General features: G+C 42.8%; 1 protein-coding gene across 4 annotated transcripts; it reads right to left on the bottom strand.

The window, feature by feature from the left end:
* On the bottom strand, positions 1-24,118 carry SERPINE2 (serpin family E member 2). Of its 4 annotated transcripts, XM_056358826.1 has the most exons (11): positions 23,969-24,111; positions 21,425-21,583; positions 10,051-10,325; positions 8,740-8,859; positions 7,331-7,558; positions 6,078-6,275; positions 3,396-3,594; positions 3,157-3,257; positions 2,084-2,170; positions 1,469-1,552; positions 1-666 (listed from the first exon to the last, which is right to left on the bottom strand). In XM_056358826.1, the coding sequence occupies exons 3-11, from the start codon at positions 10,304-10,306 to the stop codon at positions 629-631; spliced, it is 1,311 nt and encodes a 436-aa protein (XP_056214801.1). In that variant the 5' UTR covers positions 10,307-10,325; positions 21,425-21,583; positions 23,969-24,111; the 3' UTR covers positions 1-628. The 4 variants fall into 4 exon arrangements, with proteins under 4 accessions (XP_056214801.1, XP_056214800.1, XP_056214802.1 ...); XM_056358825.1 differs by lacking the exon at positions 21,425-21,583 and having other exon boundaries at positions 23,969-24,118; XM_056358827.1 differs by lacking the exon at positions 21,425-21,583 and having other exon boundaries at positions 8,740-8,856; positions 23,969-24,118.
* Positions 24,119-24,429: the final 311 nt, after the last annotated feature.

The raw sequence follows: 24,429 nt of genomic DNA, 5'->3' as shown, positions 1-24,429 counted from the left end.
TGACTGTTCATAATGCACTTTTATTTTTTCCTTTGTACAAAAACAAATATAAAATTTAAATCCAATAGAAAGTGTATACTAGCAATGACAAGTTTACATTACAATAAGACAGACAATGCGATGTGTATCGAACACCACATTAGTTTTAAAACTCTCAGTGATACATGCACTATATAAAAATTGCTAGAACTTTAATCTATTTCTACCAAGAATATCCAGGTACCAAGATACTCAAGAACAAAAAGTAGTCTTGATAAGTGGTATTACAAAAGTTAGACTTTCCACACACAAGAAACCAACATTAATAGAAACATCTATCATTCTGTTAAAATCCTCTCACAAAAGCCATACGTAAAATTCTTAGTAGATACAGAAAAAGCTCAAAAGTTTGTTAGCATAGGTAACCATTCAGTAGTTTAGAGAATCTTTTAGACATTTTGAAGAAATACCGTAGTTTTCAATCTGTATTTTCCCCCCAAAGCCAGAACTACATCGACTCCCGTTTCAAAACCTAGTCAGCAGTTAAAACTAGCTCTTGAGTGAAGTCAAAGAGTAGCGTACAAAATATTTAACAGAACTGGGGTGTGTCACAGGAGTGTTTACTTCTTGAAGAAAGTCTTTTCCACATTCAAGGTTTGTTTATTTGTCCCATAAACAAGATTGTGCCTGAGGGATGAAATGAAAACAAGGATTACTACAGTCTGTAAATACTGTTCTTTCACGGAAAAGTTTAACAAAGTCACACAGCACAGCTGAGCTACCTCATCACAGTCTCGTCTAGCCTCCCTCAAGTCTGTGAGCCCAGGGAAGCGTATGTTTGGATAGGTGGCCAGCTCATATTTCTAGAGACACACAGTTCTGTTGATGCTCTGTGGAGCCTCAGGATGGGGACAGCTGCCAGGAGCCTACTCTTCCCCTAGTGCTGGCAGCTGCACCTTGTTCCTTACTAACTAGTAGTATCATCCACACATCACTGCAAGAAGCGGAAGAGTTACTCAAAATAACTGGGACAGCTCTGCTCTTTGAGAGTCAACCCATAGCGATCATTGTTTCTTTGCCTGAACACTGACTTCTGTTCACAACAGGCTGGTGTAACTCCCTAGATCCCTGAAGCCCCTATTCTAGCCTTTGCCCTAGCACTATATTACTGTCCATCAGAAAGCTGGATCCTATTCACCAATGTACTCAGTTATTTCCTCTCCATTCAGGAAAACTATGACTATTACAGACTGTTCTTTTGTACCCATGAACCTGCCATGCTTATTTCTGTTAACTTGGCAGCCAATATTTATGTTTTTTTCCTGTTCTGAGTTGTATTCCAAGTAAAATAACCCAGTATTAAAGGCATAAAAAAATACTTGCAGAATTTTTTTAAGGCAATAGTTACTCAGTAGCTCCAGACTTTTGTTCCTATTGCATAGCTGATACCCAACTTCTAAGCCAAAAAGTACATACAAATGCTCCTTACCTGTAGGATTGTGCCGGATGAAAAAGACAAATGGCCTATCTACTATGAACCAAGGAGGGGATGACCTGGCTATTAAAATTGCAGCTTGCAGGAAAGAGAAGGTTTAGAAGTTAGAGAAACAAGTAACAACACATTATATATTCTGTCAAAGTGAGGTTTCCTAGTGTTTACTAGAAGCTTGCACAGGTAGAGATAAAATGCCTAAAACCCTCCAACCTGGACATTTAAAGCCACACAGGTCACATGTTATTCTTATAGGAACCGTATTAAAAGACACAACACAAAGCCCACAGAAAGCTGGAAGGAAGGTTGTCACCCAGAGGATGTGGTAGCTTAGTCCTCTTTGCCACCTTGCCAGGACATTACATTGGTGGCCAAACCATTAGTGATCAGAAGACACTTCTCTAAAAAATAAGCCTGTTTACATTTCTTAGAGTATATCAATAGTCTGATCAGTATTGGCAAGTTGGGATTTTCTGAGGAATTGCCTAAAAAAAATCAATGGATCTCAAGTCAGAGCACATTCACATAATGGTCTCAAAGTGGGCTATCTTCACTTAGTGGTATAGCCTTATACAGTTTTCCTGCGTCTGAGTTATCGGTACAGTTGCTTACTTGTTGCTGCAGAAGCTTTGGTTCCATCTTCACTGACTTCAATTTTTGTCTTTTGCAGAACATGAGATACGTGAAGACCTTCTGTTCCTGAAAAACCAAACAAAACCAGCACTTTCAGTAAAGCTAGCTGCAAGAGTCCCGACGTACACCGTGGCTAGTAGCCATTCTAGCATGGCTCAGAATAATAAAGCTACTGCAATCCTGCCGAAATCCTGAAGCTGCAGCAAAAAAAACACTGCTAGTAATACCTTTGAATACAATCATTTTTTGTAATTACAAAAAAATAGAGAACAACATCTTACTCCTCTGCATTTACTAATTTTTCTTATTTGATGGTTTAAGTTAAAATTAAAAATGCAAGTGGACTTTTAATTAGCATATTTTTTCAGTCATTTGTTTACTTGAATTCCATTTATCTCAGCATCATGGGAGAAAAAAGCACTAGCAAGACACCTTGCTGTCAATGAAACAGGAATTTGTTTTCAAATTAAACCAGCACGAAGCAGGGTTTTTTTGTTAGATCTCTCTGTAGAAGCTCATCAGGAGTTTAATGGAAGCAGAGAATAGAAGTAAAATGGCATTTTAGAGCCATGAGTTCAAAAAAGTGTACAATTTGTTTTCAGACTATTTACAGCTCTGTGTTGGTTCAGCTCCTTAGACTGGGAATTTAGTCCTTGAGCTTTCCTACAGTTCAAGAAAGTCACCAAACATACTTGAGGGAGAAGTTAAATACTGCAGTTGCAGCGTTTATTACGCTCTAAAGTACAGTATTGTTAGAAGTCCTGCCATAGATTTTAGACAATGCTTGAGACCCTCAGGTTGTAACAACAAGTCTTATGAAGCTGACCAACATGATTTATTGCTTTAATGCAAGACAAGGGGAAAAAAGCCACTGCAGAGTTCAACAGAAGCAAGCAGCCATGCTTGGCTGGCTACAAAATAGAACTTAGCTCCAATGTCATGGTAACACTTATCCAAGACAAAACCAATAACTGCACTGGTAAAAACAGCACTTTATTCAGTGCCAGAAACTATCAACAAGGACCACTATGGATTCCAAAAAAATAACTTACTTGTTATTTTTGCAAAGTTTGCCTTTGACTGGTCAAACATATCTGTAATACCAAGTGCTTTCAGAGGGTCCTTTAAGTCTGTTTCTGCTACTGCTGTAAATCTGTTGGAACACACAAAAAACCACATCAGTATCACAAAGGAAAGTTATCTTAAGCACTCTTGCTTCTATATCAGAAAAGATATGTATATGATCCCCAAAACATTCCCTGAAAGAGAAATTGGTTATGTTAATACTTACTTGGGTAAAATAACCTGCACTCTTTTTGCTACCATGGTGGTCATCCAGCTTCCTATGGTTTTTGTGCTGATGTGGGGAATGATAGCAGAGAGTGGCGTTGTGCTTTCAGTAGGCAGAGCAATCAACATGCTTATCATTTCACCATGGTATGGCAACTCAATGATATTGTACCACAGCTCATTTGGAGTACTTGTAGTGCCTAAAAAAATAAGCAAAGCTGATGAGCCATCATTTTGGTTTTTTTTTTTTTATTTTTACAGCCTCAAATTTCTATTCTACCTTCCGATACCTACTGCTATAACAGTCTGTTATGAAAGCTCTGCCCACGTATTAGAACTGACTCTAAAAAGTCAAGACTGCCTAGCAGGAAGGCAGGCAACACTTCTAACTGTATGGGCTCTGTACAGACGCTAGTTTGACAAAAAGCAAAGACAGGATGACACCATGAAGCAAATACTCATTTGAGTTTGACACACATACTGCTTCCCAAGCAAACCTCATCTGCCCGGAGTGGCAAGCCAGCTATGTCAGAAATGACAAGGTCTGTAAATCAGCTCTCCTTCAGATACCAACTGTTCCAGAACCAACTGAGCACTGAGAAACAAAAAGAAGCAACAAACCCCAGACCATCTTTCCAAACTGAAGAGAACTAGTAGAGAAGATCTTTTTCCTCTAGGAGTTATTGGAAGAGCTCCTGCTTGTAGTAGTCTGTTGCATTTACTTCATTTTCTTGCTTAATAAGGATCTCGTTAGGAAGCAGTCTTCAGCCCTTCAAGGTAGTGGAGAGCAGCCACTTTGAGGCAGTGCAGGAGGCCAGTTAGATGAGAAGGATAGCAATGTCTCCAAGAGTTACAGCAAGTGCTGGGAAGACTGTCTTTGAGCAACCCTCTCCTCCAAGCTCCCTTTGCTTACTGTGGGATTTCTGGTACATGACTGGGAAGAATTATAGGAGCTTCAAGTGAAAACTTGTCAGTTTAACTACAGACAGGGTTTCTGGGAGAGTTTTTGGATAGCAATAAGATCTTATTATCTTTCCACTTTCTTCATGTAAGCCTGCACTTGTCAGCCCAGGCTGACAAATCAACATCTTCATTAGGAATTTAATTTTGTTGCCAGCACCATGCAACCTGCCTTGACTGAGCTCATATTGCTAGAAAACTGGCAACATTGCACTTTTTTTACAGTAATCGTGTCAGGCCTGGTAGTTTGATTGTTTCTTTTTATTATGACAGTAGTTCTCAGAGAAGGGCCTACAGATCAAAATACTGGTTGCATAAGTCAGCTACAGGACAGTAACAAAAGGCAAACTATCCAACACTAAAGTACCCTGATGTGCTGCAAACTACTATTGTTACTACCATGGCATATCAAACAGGATGGGAGTTCATCTTCACAGTCAACTGATGGGATTTAAGATGCTTAAGCTTTTACAGACCCATTTGCAAGCGTTAATAAGATAGAAGTCCTGCATTAAGAAATCCTGAGATACCCAACCTAAAATGAGCCTTAACTCAGCCATATTTCTCTTGTTCCTTTCTAGCCTAAATAGCTTTTCTAGCTTAAACACAGGCCAACATAGTGCTGACCCAGCATTAGAATCCAAAGCCAAAAGCCTTTAAGATAATAGTCTTGCCAAAGCCTGTCTTAAGCTATGAACTTCTTTCAAACTCTACAGATTAGTATATGCTGCCATAGGCTTCCCCACCTCGCCCAGCTAATGCTTCCAGCTATTATCTCAAAGTATTACATTATATCTGCTTTAATACATGGGTTTGAGACAGTGTTACAGCTGTTTACTTTCAACACAAGTCTATAGTATTAGTTGAGCACTATTGACAGTAAAATTAAGCATTTAAAAGCACAGCGGGTCTTTGTTTTTTGACTTACAAGAAGTTGTATTCTCAGCCCTATTTTTCAGGCTGTGTTTAGCACGTATGGAAGCAAGTTCCAGGCAGCACTGCTCTATTCTTGGAAGGATGCAAGAGAAAACGTCCTTTTATCACAGCTTCAATCTTTGACCAATAAAATCCCCACAGGGCTGCAATGCTGAAGTGCTGAAGCACACTGTCAGTCACATCCAGCCGCCTATGTCAGCTCTGAGAGTCTCTGATGGAAGTCTGGCTGAACCTGCTGAACTTCTTTTCACTAGTGACTCAATTTAAATTTGAAGAGCAGCTTCACACCTTGAGAGATATAGCCAACATGCTAACCCCGTGCTTCTCTGGCTCCCACAGGACTACAGACAGTGCAAGTCCTGCTTCTTTATTATACAGTAAACTACAGATTGATTTGACTTCAATCTTTCTTTCATACACAGATCACCAGATAAACCTCAGGGTTCTGTTCCTGTTGGCAGTTTTCCTTTATTCTCACCTCTTAAAAAAAATAAGGATTTCTTCTTACTGCAAACTTCTCAGTTTGAGTACTTCAGATTTTCCTTTTTAAAGGACAACAGGGTAAGGCAAGTACTTTGACAGAGTATTCAGCTTTAAGCAACTGTTAAATACCTTGCACAGCAAGCTCATCTATACCTCAGCAGTATGAGATACTTCAACACAAACCCTCCTACATCAGCTGGAATAAGCAATACCATTAAACCACATGTACAGCAAACTTGTTTCAGTTGGAAGAAAAAGAAAATTTTATAATCATTTTGATAGTAGTGGGAGTTACCGAGCTTACCACAGCGGAAGATAGATAACTGGGACAGCATAGGAACTTGGTAGGTCTTCCCATCAGCTCCATAAAATGGACGTTTCTTTGTATTTTCAGGTCTAAATCGTGATTTCCATAAGCCCTTGAAATACACAGCGTTTACTAGAACCAGTCTGGTCAAACTGCCATCAATATCATCTGGAGCTACAACCTGATCAATCATACCTAGAAGAAAAAGAAAGTCTGAGTATTTGCTGTCAACACTGGACAACTGCTCTTTAAGAACCTGAAGCACATACTATTTTAGGCCTCTAGATTTGTTAGGGTGCCAACTCCTCACAGGGCAACACATATAAGGTTCATAAAGCCAGCTGTATTCTTTGTCAAAAAGTAAACCTTTAGGATAATTAGAAAGCAAGTATACCTTGCTAATCAATAGGCTGATGTTGTAACTAACAGGGCCTTACACTTTTCAGCAGGTGAGCATATCGAAGACTATGTTACAGCAGTAACAGTTTCAGATGAAGCACTTCCCCATTCACACACTGCTTGCAACATTGCTATGCAAAACTGGTGATATGGTAGAGAAAGAGTTTTGACTGCCCCATTTCACAAATACACAAATACCACATCCAACATCATTAACATACTCCTCACATCCAGGAGGCACCGGTTTTAACATGTAGTTCACCTAGACTATGAATGTGTTGTAAAACATGATCTCTGGCTTTAGCATATGTAAAGCTTGACAACTAGATGCCAAGAGACTCTAACCAGGAGGAATTCTGTCACAGCAGGGTTAATTAACAATCTTCTATTAAACATGACTCCCAAGAACATTGCCATACCTTGTAAGGGTTTAGGGCAGCAAGAGCAAAAATTGAACTGCTCTACAGCTTTCCATGAGTCTGATTTACTGAGTCAAATGTCTGACTTGCTTGAAAGCACATTTATGTTTGAGAAAGCACAGCCCCAGGAGAACTCTGCTTGGATTTCTCACCAGTTGTATGAAGGCAAAGAGCAGTAGAAGCAACTCTGATACCATGGGCAGATGGACACACAAACTATGTACAATCCTCAAGGCCACTAGACAGGCACACCTGTTGGGGCAGTGAGACTGCCCATTCCTGCTCACCAGTTCTAAAACATTACACTAATGCCAGCTTAAAGACTGTTTTCAGCTGCAACAGAGCTTTTTCTACCTCCCCATCTTTCCATGTGAGTCTGAGATGTTTCGGACACCACCCTGCCACACGCAGAAAGCACTTGCCAATACTCACCCCTCGTTTCATTTTTCACCCACTGGTTGATGGAATCGCATGCTGCATTTGGGTCTTCAAAGTCCACACTCTTGACACTGCACTGAAACACCTCTTTGTTCCTTGTAACAAAAGGCACTTCCATTTTAAAGCCACTCTTTGCAAACACTGCATTAGCAATTGTAACAATGTCTTTATTCTTTTTTGAGACTATGAGCCTGTTTATCTTCTTTAACGCTTTACCAACTCCTAGTTGGAAAGAACAGCAAGTTTAATTTAGAATAAGATGATGAACAAACAGTTAGCTTATATGCAACTATTAATTACATGAAAGGTCAGACATTAAGCGCTAGACTAGAAAAGGAGACCAAAGCAGGCATTCTGAGAGGCCTTCCAAAATACCCATTTCTGATATCTCATCTGAAGCACACTACTGTTTCCCAGCGAAAAGACAACCTTCACTGTTATGCCAGCTGTCCCTCTAGCTGCCTGCTCGGAATGCTACAGACAGGCTGGGGATAATACCAAGGTTCAAGTCTTACTGCAGAGCTACTTAACCACACTCTCCCATAGAACAGACTGTTCTGAAGTGTCTTTTGTATCATATATGCCCAGGTCACCTGCCATTTCTGTGACTGTGACAAAGTCAAGGGCTCAGCCTGCTCACTCAGACCCAACAGCTCTGCAAGATTATACAGGTGGTCTTGAACCTCAGAGTGCAAAGCAAAAGTTGTTTTCTCATCATCTTTCCTTCCCGTTTACTGGAAAATAAAGGAAGCCTTACTCGAACCTCATAAATCTTGGCAGCCTTAGGTTCCTTAAAGACTAGGCCCTGGCCTAAATTAGCTACAAGCAGGAATCAATCCCTTAACACATGAGCTTGCCTTTAAAAAACAGAAAAAAGGGAAAACAGTAGGTACCAGTGCTTACAGTCAAGATCCTTAGGACCTGAAAGCAGCTCATATTGAGTGCTTGCTAGCTCCTTCACCGTATCTGAGAGAAGGTATATGGCAGCACAGAAGAACTGCTATGTTCACCATAGCCAGTTCTTCCCGTTGTTACAGCTTATGAATGAGTGCTTGTCTACACAGGAAAGCTATCGCCAGGCAGGCAACTTCATGTTCAACCATTACACTGAACAGGATCCCTGGGTGGCTGGTTTTGTAGCAGTTATTGATGGGCTCCCTCTGTTTCCCAGTAAAATTTAAGCAGAAACATTTCCAGACTGCTTCCTTATGTAGACAAACTTGAAATCAGAGAGATATGAAGTGAATAAATTAATTCAGAGTTATTCTCTTAGCTGCATATAAGAAAAAGCCTCAGATGGCTTTGCTGTTTCACATATCATGAATGCTTTAGCAGTACTATTTGTATAAGTTTCTATATGTTCACTCTCCAGTATTATGGAGAAATTATTTTGGAGAACATACCATAACAGAGGTTCTCAAACTGTATTCTGTGGACCACTGGTGGTCCACGGAGCACTTGCTGGTGGTCCGGGGAGAGCTGGCTGGTCTCATGATGCTGGCTCTCCTCTTTGCTTCCTGCTGCTAAATTGCATTAAAAGACAGCTAAAGATAAATTAAATGTTTTTCAACCGTTACCTTTCCAAAGAAGCAGTTGCTATAGTTGCCAAAGGGAATGTAAGGCAATAATTAACAAAAGTAGAGGAGATCTGTGCAAAGAGATAGGTAGCATCCCATGACAAGTCTCTGTAAGAAGGTACTGGCTACCTTTTAAGGAGTTTGAGAACCTCTGTGTCTTACAGTTAGGATCAGAAAGCCTGCAGGCCAAATAGAACCAGTTGGTATATCGCTTCAAGATTTTTGCAAGTATTTATATTTTGAGTATTCAAATGCTCCTAAAGTTGATTATCCCATGAAGAGATTTCAATCTACAACACTTAGATCTTAAGCTGACAAATCGTTTTGCTGTACTTCAAACCCAGAACCAAAACAGCAAAGCAAATGAAGACAGGATGTGTTACATGACAATACTGCTCAAGATTTAAACGTGCACTTACCTCTTGGAAGGTTTCCTATTCCTGGAAGTAAGGCAGAATGCTGGCACTAAGATGTTAAGTCTTGCTGGCAAACATTCACAGAAATACTCAGCATGCAAAGTAAAGCAGCAAGAACCTTCAGCCTACACCCTCTCGAGGGGCAGACATCGGCAGAGGAATATAAATACAGATGCATGCAGTGTCAGGCACAGAGACAACCAGAAACGGCTGTTTCAAGAAGAGGGCACTACAAGAACTACAGATTCAGGGATCCTGACAGCAGAAACACAAATGAACAAAGCTGAAGAACATCAAAGTGGAAGTATCAATCGTATGGTTAGAGTTTGCATCACTTTCAACATGAGGTAGAGTAATGTGATCTGTTATGAGTGGCACATTAAGGGCTGTTCAGCACAGCCTCAAACGGGGTACTGCAACCTTCCCGCATCATGCTGGCACTGGCCTGCCATCCACACTGTTCTGGAAAATCAGTTTTGCAAGGATGAAGGCAGTCCTAGCCAGGGCCCTGAAGTCATAAACAAAGCTGCTTATAAGCCAGTTCAAGTATATGCACACATCAATATTAAAATCGCCAATTAATTTCAAGTGTGACCATTTTGTGCTTTGGTAAACAGAGTTAATTGGTTTATGATGCAATCTACCACACTTTGAAAGCCATCTCAAAACAGCATGAGGATTCTGACAAAACACACCCAAAGCCACCTTAGGAATCACTGACCATTTACACTGTATCTCATCATAGTTGTCAGCTGCTTCTTTGTCTTGCCATCAGCACCCAGCTGCAACACCCCCAGGACTGATGCAATCCCATGAGGAGAAACAACAACATTGTCCTGAGGCTTAGCTTTCACTATCTGATTGAAGACCTGGATTCCAACATCAGAGCTAAGTTCCTCCAAAGGATAAAAACTGAACTGGGAACATACAGATGTTAAAGTCCCAAGAACAAAGAGAAGTGGGAAGTGCCTGTTCATGATTTCTGGTTGGATCTACCTGTAAGAGAACAAGAGGGGAAAGTTAAGTCAGCTTTCACAAGTACAGCATTTTTATTTTCAGCCGAAATTCTTGTTTACCTAAAGGCCAGGCGAGTCCTACACATGCTCCACACACCATTCACAGAGCTCTGGCAACAGGACCCACAGCTGCATTTTACTGCTACCAGTATTTTAGGTCTAGGGGTTTCCAGAAGCAGAGATAACCATGAAATAGCCAGATATCATTGACTATGTAACAGGACAAAAGCCACCAAGTTGGGAGACTACCTCCCACCATATACAAGTTCAGTTTTATGTTTCAGTTAATTGGCGTCTTGGCATTCTATTTGAACTGCCCTTTAGGATAAATTAGCACTAAGAGCCTTATGATATGGTCCTCGCCCACTAAAGTGTGATGTACAGTACATCTGATAGATCATTTTCTGCAGTGAACAGAAGCATGTATACATATGCAAACAGACCTTCTGTTGTGGGAATTTACACCTGTCTAGAATAATAAGAGTTAGCTGCATAACTGGCATTTTCCATAACAGGAATAGAGAAAGACTTTTAGATTTTTAAAATGCAAAGTTTGTTTTGGATTTTAGCCTGTACTTTTCCATTTAAGAAAATTCAGCAGCTAATAAATGCAGAAGGAAATTCACATTCAAAAATGGGCCAATCTATAGATCCAACACCTAACAGAATTCAGTATCATTACACCCATGACCTCGTAGGAACTGAGGCACATGCAGCACCAATGGTTGTCCAGGACATCTCAGCAACTGATTAGACAATCAAGCCCAAATCTTACGCACTGGGTGCTGTAACTACTAGGCTGTATTTCTTCTTCATGGACGTGTGTTCAAAACCCTTTTTTGTGAGTGCAAACAGGTACTTAGAGGAACAGTCATGCAATAAACTCCTATTTCAAGAAATTAGGTTCCCAGCTCACTTTTGAAAGGTTCAATCACAACATTTTTGTTTTAAGAAGTTTCAGTTGCACAGTTCAAGAGTCCTGACTTCGCTTTCCAGACCAACCGAGCCAACTTTGGTGCTCCAAGAGCACACTTCAGCATTAGTCTCTCAAACATACTGATGAGTCAACTAGTTCCCTAGCTCAGGGCAGTCTAACCAGGCTGCAGACAGTATACCACTGATGAAAATACAGTTTGCATACCACACAAAAAACCAGAAATAGGTGTTTCCTTCCCTTGAGCCCTCTGCTCAGCACCACACACTTGCTTTTCTGGCTCTAGCAGCCTGAGCCAGAGGCCAGCACAGAGGCAGCGTTCGGGTGGGCAGAGCCTTTCAGCTGAGGCATTATTCCCAGCCACCTCCCACTCCCACGAAAGGGTGTCCCGCGCCAAGGAGCTCTGCCATCGCTCAGCCTACCTACGCTGGGAGTTCAAACCGTGCCGCAGTACTTGATTATCAGAAAACCAGCTGGTGTTTGTGCAGATTCACGTAATCTTTATAGCATGTACTTTGACTTGAAAGTAACAGATACAGCATTTCTACTTTCTTCTGTGCCATTTCAGGGGACAGAACTGGCTTAGTCAGTTTGCCATTGCAGCACAGAATAAACCAAATGCTGAACATGAAACAGCGCAGGAGTTGAGGCATCTTCCTCCCCCCAACCCAACTGTTAATATAGCTGTGACCTGAGGAACCTGTCAGACTAATTTAAGTTATGCAAGAAAAAGTGAAAACGCTGTCCTACAAAGCAGTTTAACAGCACACCCACTAATTAAGTCTTTCCCATCAACCTACTAATCCCTCAAGCAGTTCTGGAGTCACTGGAGTACAATTCCTTCCGAAGGTGCTCCATACCAGCCATCAACTGGCACTACTCAAGCTCAGCCGGAGAACGAGACTGGCTGTGGCCAGCTGCAGTGGAGCCCTGCTGGAGCAAAACCCAAATGCCACCTCAGCCCCTGAAGCAGGTTACACAAATCACTTCCTACATCTGTCCCGCAGCCCACACTGCCTACAGCGGGAAGCGGTTGCGTGCAAGACCAGCAGCCTAACAGGGAAAGTGAACTTGCACTTTTAAAATAAAAAATGTTAAGGATATTCCTATTTGTTTTGATACTAGCATGAAATCAATCTCTAGTTCTGTTCTTAGGGGGAAGGCTTTGCTCTCTCCCAGGCAGCAGCTCTACACAGATGGCAATGCTGCCTTACAGGAGGCAAGTATGACTTGCCACCCCACAAAAAGCTAGGTTTTAGGTTTAAGAGTTTTCTTTGGTGGCATGGTGACCATGTCTCCTCCCTACCCAGAGATGCAAGGGGCAGTTTAAACAAAAATTCTTAATCACAATATTAATCAGACTTCTACCTTTACCTAGTAACTTGGTCAAAAAAAACCCCAAACCACAAAGCCCCACAACTACTAGAGATTTAGTAAATGTGATTACAGGGAAGAAGTTAATGCTGGTGCAATACAGCCTGTCTGACATAGTGATGGGACCACGAATAGTGACAGGCAACAACCACCAAGCACACAATTTGAGCTGTAATTTGAAAACCTTGCTTTTGAGACAGCTCCATCTGATCCAGCCAGCAACCCAGAAGAGTTCAGGCTCTTTTGAGTGCATCCACCCTTGACTTATTACATTGCCAGAAGTGTATTATGAGACAGGAGTGACACTTCTATGAAACCAAATAAAGCAATGTTTCATTGTCATTTATGTACTACTGCATCTGCACAAGCTTAATTGAAGTCAGATATTTCTCCTTCTGCCTCTACCACAATATATTGCAAGTCCCAAGTTTTCTACTTCACTGGTGAAGGCCCCTGCCAAACTCAGGGTGACAGCTACCAGCAGCCTTGTACTTTCCCTATGACACATGCGTGAAGTCTTGTCAAAACAACCCAACTGCTCCCAAGGCCACTGCTACAGGATTTTAGTTTTGCTTTTTTTTGTTTCAGGGAAAAAACTATTACCTGCTGCACCTGATTTCCCCAGAGGTCTCCCCCATGCTTGCCTAACCTCTCCTCCTGCTGCACCATTAAGGCAAGCTGGTCTCCATTTTGGAGCACAATCTCTAGCAGACACCTGCTCAGTAAGTGAAACAAGGTTGTGCAGTGCTTTGACCACAGGGAGAAAAAAGTAAAGATGCTTTTCAGCATTAGAGCAGTCACTTTTTGGCCCTGCCATGCCCACTGCACAGCTTAACCACTTAACTGAGAAGCCAATTTCATCTTCGAGCAGAACTGGCATTCACATTATTAATGCTTCTGTATTTCAGAATATCCAGCCTCTATGCAGTTCAGTAACAAGAAGTACATTTGCATATCCTGAAAGAAAGAGCCAAAGTAGAGTACAAGGAGAAAAAAAATCCAAAAGGATGTAGGATGGAAAACAGTTGACCTGCTATACAGAATAGCAACACTCTTTCAACAAGCTTTCATAATGCTTAGGCTAAAAAACATAGTGATGGTTAAATTTCAATCTAATGCTTCAGAAAGCCAAAACACAAGCCAGGCATTTCTTTGCCTATGATCTTTATATTTTTTCACAAAGTTAACTGAGAAGGAGGAAGGTGTATAGGCAAATTAATTTACATAAATGTGGGCTTTTGAAAGATGCTGGTCTAAAAAAAATAATCCCTCTTCAAGGTAGGCTGTCTGCTTCTTAGATTGAGAACTAATAGGAAGGACAGCATCCCACAACTTAAAATTCTAAATAGAAAATGGAAATACTGACAGAGAAATGCACCTAGAGTAATAAAACCAAAAAAAATTAAATTTGTACGCAAATCTAGTTCCTAACACTAACACTTCTGAACAAAACAGATGACAGTATCATGTATTCAGCTGCATTAGGAATACCTTGTCTACAGCGAGCATACTGAGACCTCCATTCGTCCATCTGCCCTGCTGAACAGCGCCATACCAAGTCCTGTACACCATGCTAAATTAGTAGTTACTACCCGTGTCCAACTGCAGAGCCCAGTTTAAGCTGCTGCATATTTTGAGACAGTTAGTCCAGCCAGAGAGCTCTGGGGAAGGCAGGAGAGGAGCACCACAGCATGTCTTATCTGTGCTGGTAGTTTTGTGTTGTTTCATGACAGATGACGAAATGTCTTCAGGCTACCAATCTCCAGATGACCTCAGCCTCTAGAGTGTTGCAAACACTAGTCCTCATACATGCTAGGCAGCTACTCAACTCGCACTAGGCTCAGCTAATCAGATCACCCACATAATGCATAGTTAAGTTTTTGGCTGAAGTTATGGAAGTATTTATGTCAACAAAAAGGACACAATGCTTTTGGCCTGCATTTACAGAATGCTCAGTACATAGTTACATTAATATGGACTGTTTGATCTGGGTCTAGAAAGGCATTTGGTGGAGCAGGGAAAAGTCAAGTCTTCAGCCCCAGGCACAAAAAGCTGCTGAGCATGGAGATTCTCCTACAGCAAAGCACTAGCTTAGGAAAGACTGTTTTGAGAGAGCCAGACTGAGCTGCTGCACTTTTCCCAAGAGGAAGAGAAGTTAGTTTGGTTCAGAGACAGAGGCAAAACCATAAGATAAAAAAAATATCCAACTTCAAAACGCAAGGCAGAGAAAAGACCCGTCTCAGAGAGACTGAAGACCACTTTGAGGAAATTGAGGAAGAAATAGTTCACTGTATATAGATTTTGATATCTGCACCCACTGCACTAATATGTTAGTATTCTGAGGCACCTCTAAGTGTTTATTTTGAAACCTGACTTCAATAGCAATAAGGTATAAAGCAAAAGGCTCATTCTTACAGCTGCAAGATTGATTCTGCAATTTCTTTAAAGATGTATCAAGCATAAGGAAGTTTAGACACCAGACTTCACTTCTGCAAATAGCTGTAACTGAAAGAGCAGCAGGCACAGTTGAACAGAGTAAAACTGAAAAGCAGTGTTGCAGCATTGCTGGTCTTGCTGTATTGAGCCAAAAAAACTCAGAGCCCCTGAACCCACATGGCAGGCACTGGGCAGCCTGTATGCCCGGAGAAACTCTGCCTGGAACAAACATTCAGGGACTTCTCAAAGCTTGAGATGTTGATGTTTCCCCGTCAGTGCCATCTGTGCTACTAATTTTAAAGTCTTAACTTCAACTGACATGCGAGCTCAAAGAAAGCAGTTTCACTTCAGGCATTTAACTAACTCTCTCCAGCAGGACTGAATAAATACTCAACCAAACTTGTTAACAGTCATTTAAGGAGCCGGCTGAGCACACAGCAATTGTTTCTCCAAAGCTATGAGACCACTCTAGTTGCAATGGGAAGGTCACATGCTGGGTCTTGTTTTTCAGATGATGCACACTTGGCAGTACATTAAAACACTCAAGCCCATTGCTAGGCTTCTCTCCCCATCACAGGTGTTCACAACTCCCCTTCTGCCTAAGCTTCTTATATCCTAAAGCCTTCAGCATCCTCTCCTACCATGTCACTTGGCCTCTGCTACATCTAAACATGATTTTGGGTTTGGTCTGAATGCAGGTGAGTTCAGAAGTGACTTCTTCCACAAGACAGAGCTGGGAAATATTTCGTTTTCCTCTGGGTTTTCTGGTACATCCTGAATGTTGGCTCTTCCCTTTTATCTAATAACTTGTTTCCAGTGCTTTCTGCTTTAAAGTAGTAAAGAAAAACCCCACAGTCACAAAAATAAAAGCCACATTGTATCAACATGTGATGTCACATGAAAAATATCTAACAACAAAAGATTTTTATTACTCAATACCTTGAAGGTTTAGTACATGCAGAGCGTCACTAAGGATGATTGCTAGCTTTTAAACACTGTTAAACAGCTCAGTACTCAGAGCTCTGAAGAGGGGTAAGCTACTGTCAATATGTGCACAATTTCTGTTTATCTCGGAGATAAGCTGGAAGGTTTTTTTAGAAAAAGCATTTATTTTGTATGTTAAGATACTGGTCTGACCTCAGGCACTACAGCCAACGTTCCAACGTTACCATACAAAAAACCTGGTACCAGTTCTGAGGCTTTCCTCTCACCCTTAATCTTTTCACTATTTCCAATTCTCTCTCTTTTGTTAGTGCATTTGTGTTTGTTTCAAGATGGACTGCCTCCATCTGGAATGCCTCCTTTTCACTGTGTCCAACCAGCCTCCCCTGCCAAGGGGGAATTTCCCAGCAGAGCATCAGCTTGTAGAACTGGCTGGCCCCAGATAGGAACCATCTCTTTGTCCAAGCACAGTTCCCACATGAGCAGAAAGTTAGAATTTAGTGCTTCTATATGAAGAATCCTGACCACCGCTTTTTGGGGGGTTCTATTTAGCATGAAGGACAGAGAGACAAGCTCCATTTAAACTTACTGTAGCTTCACAACTAGAGTTTTCAGTTCACAAGCCGGACTGGTTTTCTCTCTCCAGCATTTGGTGGTTGCACATGGTGGTTCACTACATGTGAAATTGGTCCTTGTAAAGTTGACCAGAGACAGCTTTTAATTTCACCACTCAATTGTAACCATACAACTACACAAGCACTGTTTAGAGTTGCGAGAACACAGATAGGCATTTATTTATCCTTTGCTTTTACTTACATCTCTCATTTATATATAATTTCAAGAGACAACTTTAGCTCTGCTTCATGAAGCAAATACAGTTTGCTGCAATGACAGGGCAGGGGGCTTACAGAGAGTTCTAGGGCTTTACAGTTCTACCACCATTTTCAAGTTTTATCTGTGTTTGCTCATTACAGTAGGCTCAACAACTATAGTTAAGTTTTCCATGTGTTATTTACTCCTGTATTTAAAGCAGTTTCCACAGCCTTCTTCCTCTAAGATCTATTATCAAGTCTCACAATATCAGGAAGATTAAAGAAAATTGTATTTTTAATTTACTGGTGCCCCTTTATTAAATAAGTGGGTTTGTTGATTACAAGTTCTTTATGCAATGTGGTTATTTTAACATAATGAAGAAACAGCATGGGACAGTCAGCCCATCATGACTAATGCTGCAGAACCAGTTTCCCAAAAAGATGCAGCACAGTGGTGTTTCACAACACAGCAGTGAAGCTATACCCTCTTGCTCTCAATTCACCCCTGTGAAGGGAACAATGGTTCAATGATTAAAGCATTTTCTTAAAACGTAGCAGCAGGTCCATAACCTGCTCCCATTTTAAGTTTTTGTGGAAGAAAAGCCTCATGGAGCCACAGCTCCCACATTTACTGTACATTAACAATGCTCACTATGCAAGTACAGGCTCATTAAGAAACAACAGCAAACCTACAGGACTGCAAGCTCCCATTAATGAGGTACAGGGTATTAACTCTTTGGTAATGGGCTGCTTAAGCACAGATTTATGAATTAATTTCACAAGGTGCTGGACTAACACCAGCTGGTGTCTTAGGTACTTTACCATCACATTTACCTTAACCCTCACTTCTCCTGTAGTATTTGACCCTCTTTCTTCCCTAAAGAATATTAAAGGGAAATCCAGTACACTTACTCATTCCCACCTGTTGCAGGACACAACTGACACCAGGACTGTTGCACCTCTACACCCCTGCAGAGCAAAAACTTGCTGCTCTTCTCCCAGGGTAAATTTTAATCCGCTGGCCAGCAACACATGCCCCATCTCCTGCACGTACCAGGCTGAAAGAGTAGAAGCAGCCCTGTTGAGATGGCCACTTGGAGACTGCATGGAGACCTGTACTTGGAGCAGACTGAACATCAAGAACTTCCCAGTACATATCCTTCTTCTAGAAGGGTTAAGCTACTGTTAGCTGTAACACTCAGACCTAGAGAACTGTCAAGCAAAGAAAAAAAATATGTTTGTAAAAAATAATGAAAGCTAGAAGACATGGAATTGAGTCCTCAAACCAATAGTCAAAGCTTTACTGAAATTTTCACAAGGCACATGAGCTGCTGCAGAGGAGAAAACAGATGACTGTTTGCCTTTAGATTTTACACCTTTTTTGTTTAGTTTACAAAAGAAGTACTTTTATTTCCTATTTGATAACACCCTATGAAGTCCAGTTCCTACCATTCCACACCTTATGGTTTGGTCTGGGCTACCAGCACAACTGAAAATTGAGTTTTCTATGTAGTAGTAACATTTTTGTACTTCTAGGAAGCTAAGAGATGGCAGAACTTATCAGCCCCATGATACCTAACCAAAGCCTATGCTGGCTTTGGTTAGAGATACCCAACTGATAACAAGTAAGAGACAGGCTCTCAGTCTTCCAAGTAGCCTTGAAGAAACCCCACTTAATGAAATTAATTCAGTACTACTAAGTTTTCACTTATTCTTCCTCCTACAAGAGGTAAGAGTATGGTAATAACAGTGTTGACAGTTCTGTAAAAGTTAGAGTTATTTGATACACTCATTTCACTATAAAAATAAGCTGGAACAACTCCAGTATTCTCTGTTAATAATAAGAGCTTTTATAAGGACTTGTACTTACTTACAGAAACTCATTGATATCTAAAGACCTTAAATTTAAAAGCATTTGTAACTAGGATCTGCTACCATCTGACAAAATACTGGGGGAGATCAGGAACACTGTTCTAACCATTTACTGCACTTGTGGTTTGAGATCTGCAGATAGGTGACTAGCCTTTTATTTAGCAATCATACTGTACAACGTTAACAAACAACTGCTTCCTAATTGCAAGTAAGTTTAGAAACCCCGTTCTTGTCTGAAATACTAGGCAAGAAGCATAGCTCTTAGTGTAATGTAGTCAAGGATTAAAGTTGTTGAAGATGAAAAAAGCATATTGATTTTCTGCCTCCAGGACAGCACCACTGAAAGACTTAAGCTCACATATATATATTCATTTTCCAGTGGAGTCCTCAACCATTTCAGAACTAGTTTAAAGGGTACCCAAGAAGGATATTTACATTTTTTCTTTACAGCATACAGATTACTTATGTTCATCTCTCCCTGCCCCTGCTAATGTCAGAAGCAGAACCAGTCAACTACAAAAGCATCCAAAGTCACAGAAGCTGTAAGGATGTAGGAATTGCGCCCAGGAAGAATGCGGGAATCAAGCACTGTGCTGGGTACCTAACTGTACACTCTCAGACACCTCCTCAGTCATCTGCAAGACTATTTACGTTAACCAGTTAACAAGAGAATTAACAGCTCTTTAGAAGACCTGTATTTAAGAAAATATACTCTTTTCATTAACCTGAGTTCACTTCCGATTAATCCCACCGACTTTACTTTCCAGGTTTCTGGAAAGGCAAGACCTAAATTTCCATGGAAAAAAGGGACAACTGAGTATGAACTACGCACAAGAATCCTGCAAGAGCAGGTCATGACCTGGTATATTCAACCATCTGATTCAGTTCAGATTGAAAGTTTGCAGGCTGAGCTGTGAGCTGCGTTGGCTGAGAAGCCTCCGCACAGTCCATCGCTATTTCTGTAACGCAGATGACGAACCTCAGAGGAAGCAGGCAATTAGCTGGGAAAGCAGCCTCTTCAGCTGAGCTGCCAGAGCAGCTGGAGGCCTCAAGCCCACTCCATTGCTGAGAAAGCTCCATGAACTACTTCTGGAACAGGAAGGTATACAGCCAGAGAGAAACATATAGCCAACAGATAAATCCACCAACTTCTAAGCAGGATTTTTAGATTGCTTAAAGATGTAAAGTAAGAAGATACCAGAATGGAAGAAGAGTTCAAGAAACATCCAATTCTCCTCTTGCTTTTGTATCTGTAACCTGTCAGAGCCAACAACAGAGACTGCTCCTCCCCTATTAAAACAAAACAAGCAGCCTCAAAAACAACTCAAAACCTTTGGTCAGCAGAAGCTTGCAGTTCAGACCAGGTGACACAGCCATCTCTGAAACAGCAAGGACCATCACTAAATACCACAACATGCCCTTTTGCAGGAATGGGTGTTTAAAGTTCAAATTATTTAATAACAAGAACAGCATTTAAGAAGAAAACAAAGCTTGGTCAAAGCTATGTATTAATTCACGTTCATCAGCTACAATCTGCATCTCAGCTGAACTAACAGAGCTAAAGTGTACCAGCATTTCTCAGCACTACTGCTGGAAACCCCAATGTGGCTTAGAATTGTAGCTTAGAGTCTGTTGACAACTAATATTGCTCAAAAAGAAAGTTTCCACCTGCGTGCTGAGGCCACTACATACACAGCCTTGAGCGGGGGTCTTCAGTTCAGAGCCTGCTGGTAGTCAGTCTTGATGTCTTCTATAATTGCTCTCAAGGTCCCAAGATACTAAAAAGTTCAGAGCCACTGCTTCTAAAGCCCAGCAAGAGAACAGGAGAATGCCTGAAGCACATGGTTTTTTCATCATGTTGCCGAGTATGGCCAGCAAGACAGATTCCCACCATGGGGAGATCAATCCACAACATGAACATGCTTTCATAAATATGCCACAAAGTGGTTTAAGTATCAGGCCCCAGCATGAGTCATCTCCTGATTTCAGCCTGGAAATGCAAGCAGAAGCATGTTTCTGGCTATTAAAGGTGAACACCAGACCACAGGCAAGATACAGTAGCTGCCAAAACTCATGCGTTTCCACAGACACTGCTCAAGAAGAGGTGTTAAAGGACAGATAAAGCATTTCAGTTTGCATATAAGTGTATTTCAAGGTCATGACAAACAGCTCATGAAACTATGGCTCATACTAGCATCGCCACTGAAGTTGCTCCATCCTCTTCCTGTCCCTGATCACCAGCTTCAGCAGTGATCTCCTCTATGCTTACAGAAGCATTCATGTAGTTGAGTACTGAACTAGATCCTAGTACTAGCAAGGAGACAGGAGAAAGCAGAACACAGGACAGCTCTTTTCCACAGGATGCCGGCCTAAATGTTTGTGTAGCTACAGCTGTAGAATGCTACTACCTTTATTTTCATCTTTCTGGTCTCCTCCCACCCCCTCATTTTAACCACTGTAGAGGAGACACACCTGAACATGTACATGGTTGTACATATTCACCTTTCCCATTTCCATACACCAAAGCCATTTACTTAAAATTTTATATTTTCATAGTTCTAACTTACGCTGTCAATCTTTAAATTCATAAGTAGGAGATTAGCTACTCCATGTTACCTGCTCTCCAAAGCTAGAGCAAGGCAGTATTTTGTATCACTCCGCTTATTTAAAGGTTAGTTATGGTTAGTATAGGAATTACATGGTACTTACAGGCTAACACTTTGCTGTTTAACGTGATTTGTAAGTTATGTCACAGGCAATTAGGAAGATGCCCAGAGGCACACAAAGATGACTGCATCAAGCAACACTTTACAGATTAGTGATGATTAATCCATCTTTCCTGTCTTCCCATGTATAAAACCTTTGACCCTACAAAAATAGTAGAATCCAGTTAACAGACCAACTAACTGGAAGCGTTTTGATGATTAGGCTGGATTTCCCCCTAATTAATATTACAAAAGCATACTGTCTCATGCATGCTCATGATTAAGCAATCCAAGCGGTCTAGACAACCGTAACTCCAACTTCCAAGAAAAACCTTCTACTGAGCCTCAGCTTTGTCAAGCATGAACACAGCAGTTGCCCAGCAAGTATTAAAAGCTGCAACCGGCTGCACAAGCCAGGTAGATATGGAGTCCACCACCACCACCACAGAACTCTCTAGCCAGAGGTCCCGCTGAACTGTTCCCTTACTATAGATGAATGCAATTTATATGCGTCTCCATTTTAATTCCTAGCAATACGGTGAGGTGGTTATTTTTATATACATACAGTTCAATCTAGGCTAAAAATGCCTAGTTCAACTTAACTGGGCTCGCTGCTTGATGTCTTTCTGTCTAGCAGTATGCCATTAAGAAGCTTTAGGACTGGAACACACTTCTGGCTGTGCAATTTAGAGACCCACACTAAAAGTCTCCGCATGCCACTAAGACATGCTATTCTCCTGGTTGTCAATGACAACACCAAACAGAAGCTTCAACACTTCTGTGTACACCTTGAAACAGAATCCACTGCAGATCCCTGTTGCTTTCTTTTTTGTACTGACATGAGGTGGTATCACCTCCCACGTGAGGGACACTGAGCTATACAGACAGTTGTCTATCGTGATGGCCATGTCACCGTCCAAAGCAAAGATGAGTTTTTATAACATCCTGATACCTAGGCAGCAGATGCAAGGCTGATGTCCAGAAAAACAGCTTTTCAGCATCTTAAGAGCAGCGACAACATTTGCTGACAGATTGCCTGATGAACAATTTGTCCATAATTGTAAAGAAGCTGTGGACTAGCATTCATTACTCAAAGTTTACTCCTGTGCCAATCAGCTGCTATTCTCACAGGTTTAATCACACCCCATAAAGTGCTAGAACTCCAAGCTAGCACATCTTGTATGTATTTGAATCAATCTACCTAATCACTCTGCCTTTTTATTTGCATTGGTCTTCACCTCACACACTTAAAAGATTTATCTGATCACTCAGCAGGCATGCAGCTGGTTTTCACTTTGCTGTTGGTTTTCTGCAGCTTGTCCCCTTTTTCAAAGCTACACTAACAGCACAGCTGCTCACACCTACGTATGTTTCCTGAATAGTCCCTACAAAACCAGGCTTCTAATGAGTTCCCGTGGACAGCAAGGGGTAAGATGTTACTAAACATTCACACAAGAGAAAGTGAAGGGAGAAGTCATTTTTTCAGCGCAGTGAAAAACACAATAATCAGTCCACCAGGTTTCTCTTCCAGGAAGTTGCCCAAGAATGCAGTTAAAACCACAGAAACCAAACCGCGTTTCAGAACCATACGCAGGCATGAAAAATAGGAAGAGAAACAAAAATCACACTGAGGCCTCTAAGCCATAAACTGGTATTCCCGAGTTTTAAGGGAAATCTGACATCTCGGCACCTATTTGCTTGCACAATGGCATCTCCAGAGGTTTTATTTCTCTGTGCAGCTCCTCCCACACTGCACACCCTTGAACATAATTTTAACCAGGAGTGTCTCTCCCAGGCTCACTCCGTATTTCCCAGTCCTCCCAGCACTCCGCAAACGAAGCACGCTCCCACGTTATCCAGAAGGGAGCCAGGAGTTTTAGCTGACCACTTCTCTGCTCCAACACACGATTTGATGGCACCAACACTACCCAAACGCTGTTTCAGTTAGAGAATACACGCACCCTTTCCTCCCCGAACCGCAATGGCTGTGAATACGTCTCTCCCGTTTCTCTGTTACTCAATACAGAAAATCTTAGTTAAGTCAATTTTTTTTTCACTACAAGCAAAGCAAGCTCCGTCTAGCACCAGCAAAGTGAGCAACTTCCAGCTCCCAAGCTCTTGCGACGAGGCCGGTGCCAGGGAGGTGCCGCCGCGGGGTCGGTGGCAGCGGCGAGCGGCGCCCCCCGCCCGGCCCGGCACAGCGCGGGGCTCCCGGCCCGCACACCGCTTCCCGGGGGGCAAACACAACCACCCCCTCGCTTGCCGAAAAAAGCCACCGGCAAGAAAAAACTCGCCACGCCAGAAGCACCCACGCAGCCGGCGCCGGGAGGCTGGCGGGAGCAGGCAGCAGGCACAGCACCCGGGGGCCGCCGGCACCCGCGTACCGCCCGGCCCGGCCCCCCGCCGCCACCGGGTTGTCAGCAACGAAACTTCGGCTCCCGCCCGCCCGCCGCCCCGACCCCCCTTCTCCTCCGGGCGCCGAGCGGCTGCGCCGGGCACCACCGCCGCCCCCGCGGCACGGCGCCGTGGCCAGCCGGCCCCCGCTCACCTCCCCTCGGCGGCTCTCGGCCCGGTTCCACCGCGGCAGCCGCTGCGCTGCACCGCGCCGCTCGGCCAGAACGCGGCGGCGCCCGGTGTTTATAGGGCCCGCGGCCCGGCCCGCCCCGCCCCGCCCGCCCCTCCGCCGAGCCCCGCGGCAGCCCGCCTCGGGGGGAGCTGCCCGCGGCCGCCCCTGCGGAGCGGGGCGGGGGGACGTGCGGAGGCGGGGAGCGCCGGCCCGGCCCCGAGCCCGCCGGAGGGGAGCGGCCCCGCCCGGCCGCGGGCTGACGGCGCGACGGTGTCTCCACCGTAGGGCCGGTCGTGGGGGGCACGGCCGGCTGCGTGCCCTCGCCCCAGATCTGCCCGCCGGCACGCCGGTGCCCCTGCCCTAGCCGCCCCCCTGAGCCCCCCCGGCAGCCCGAGCCCCTCTGCTGCAGCGCGGGGAGAGGCGGCGGCCGTGGAGGGAGAGGG

Source organism: Falco biarmicus, chromosome 13 (assembly GCF_023638135.1).
Source record: "Falco biarmicus isolate bFalBia1 chromosome 13, bFalBia1.pri, whole genome shotgun sequence".
In the NCBI taxonomy this organism is placed as follows: Eukaryota; Metazoa; Chordata; class Aves; order Falconiformes; family Falconidae; genus Falco; species Falco biarmicus.
The sequence above is the reverse complement of the archived record's forward strand: the minus strand, read 5'-3'. Positions and strand labels throughout refer to the sequence as shown.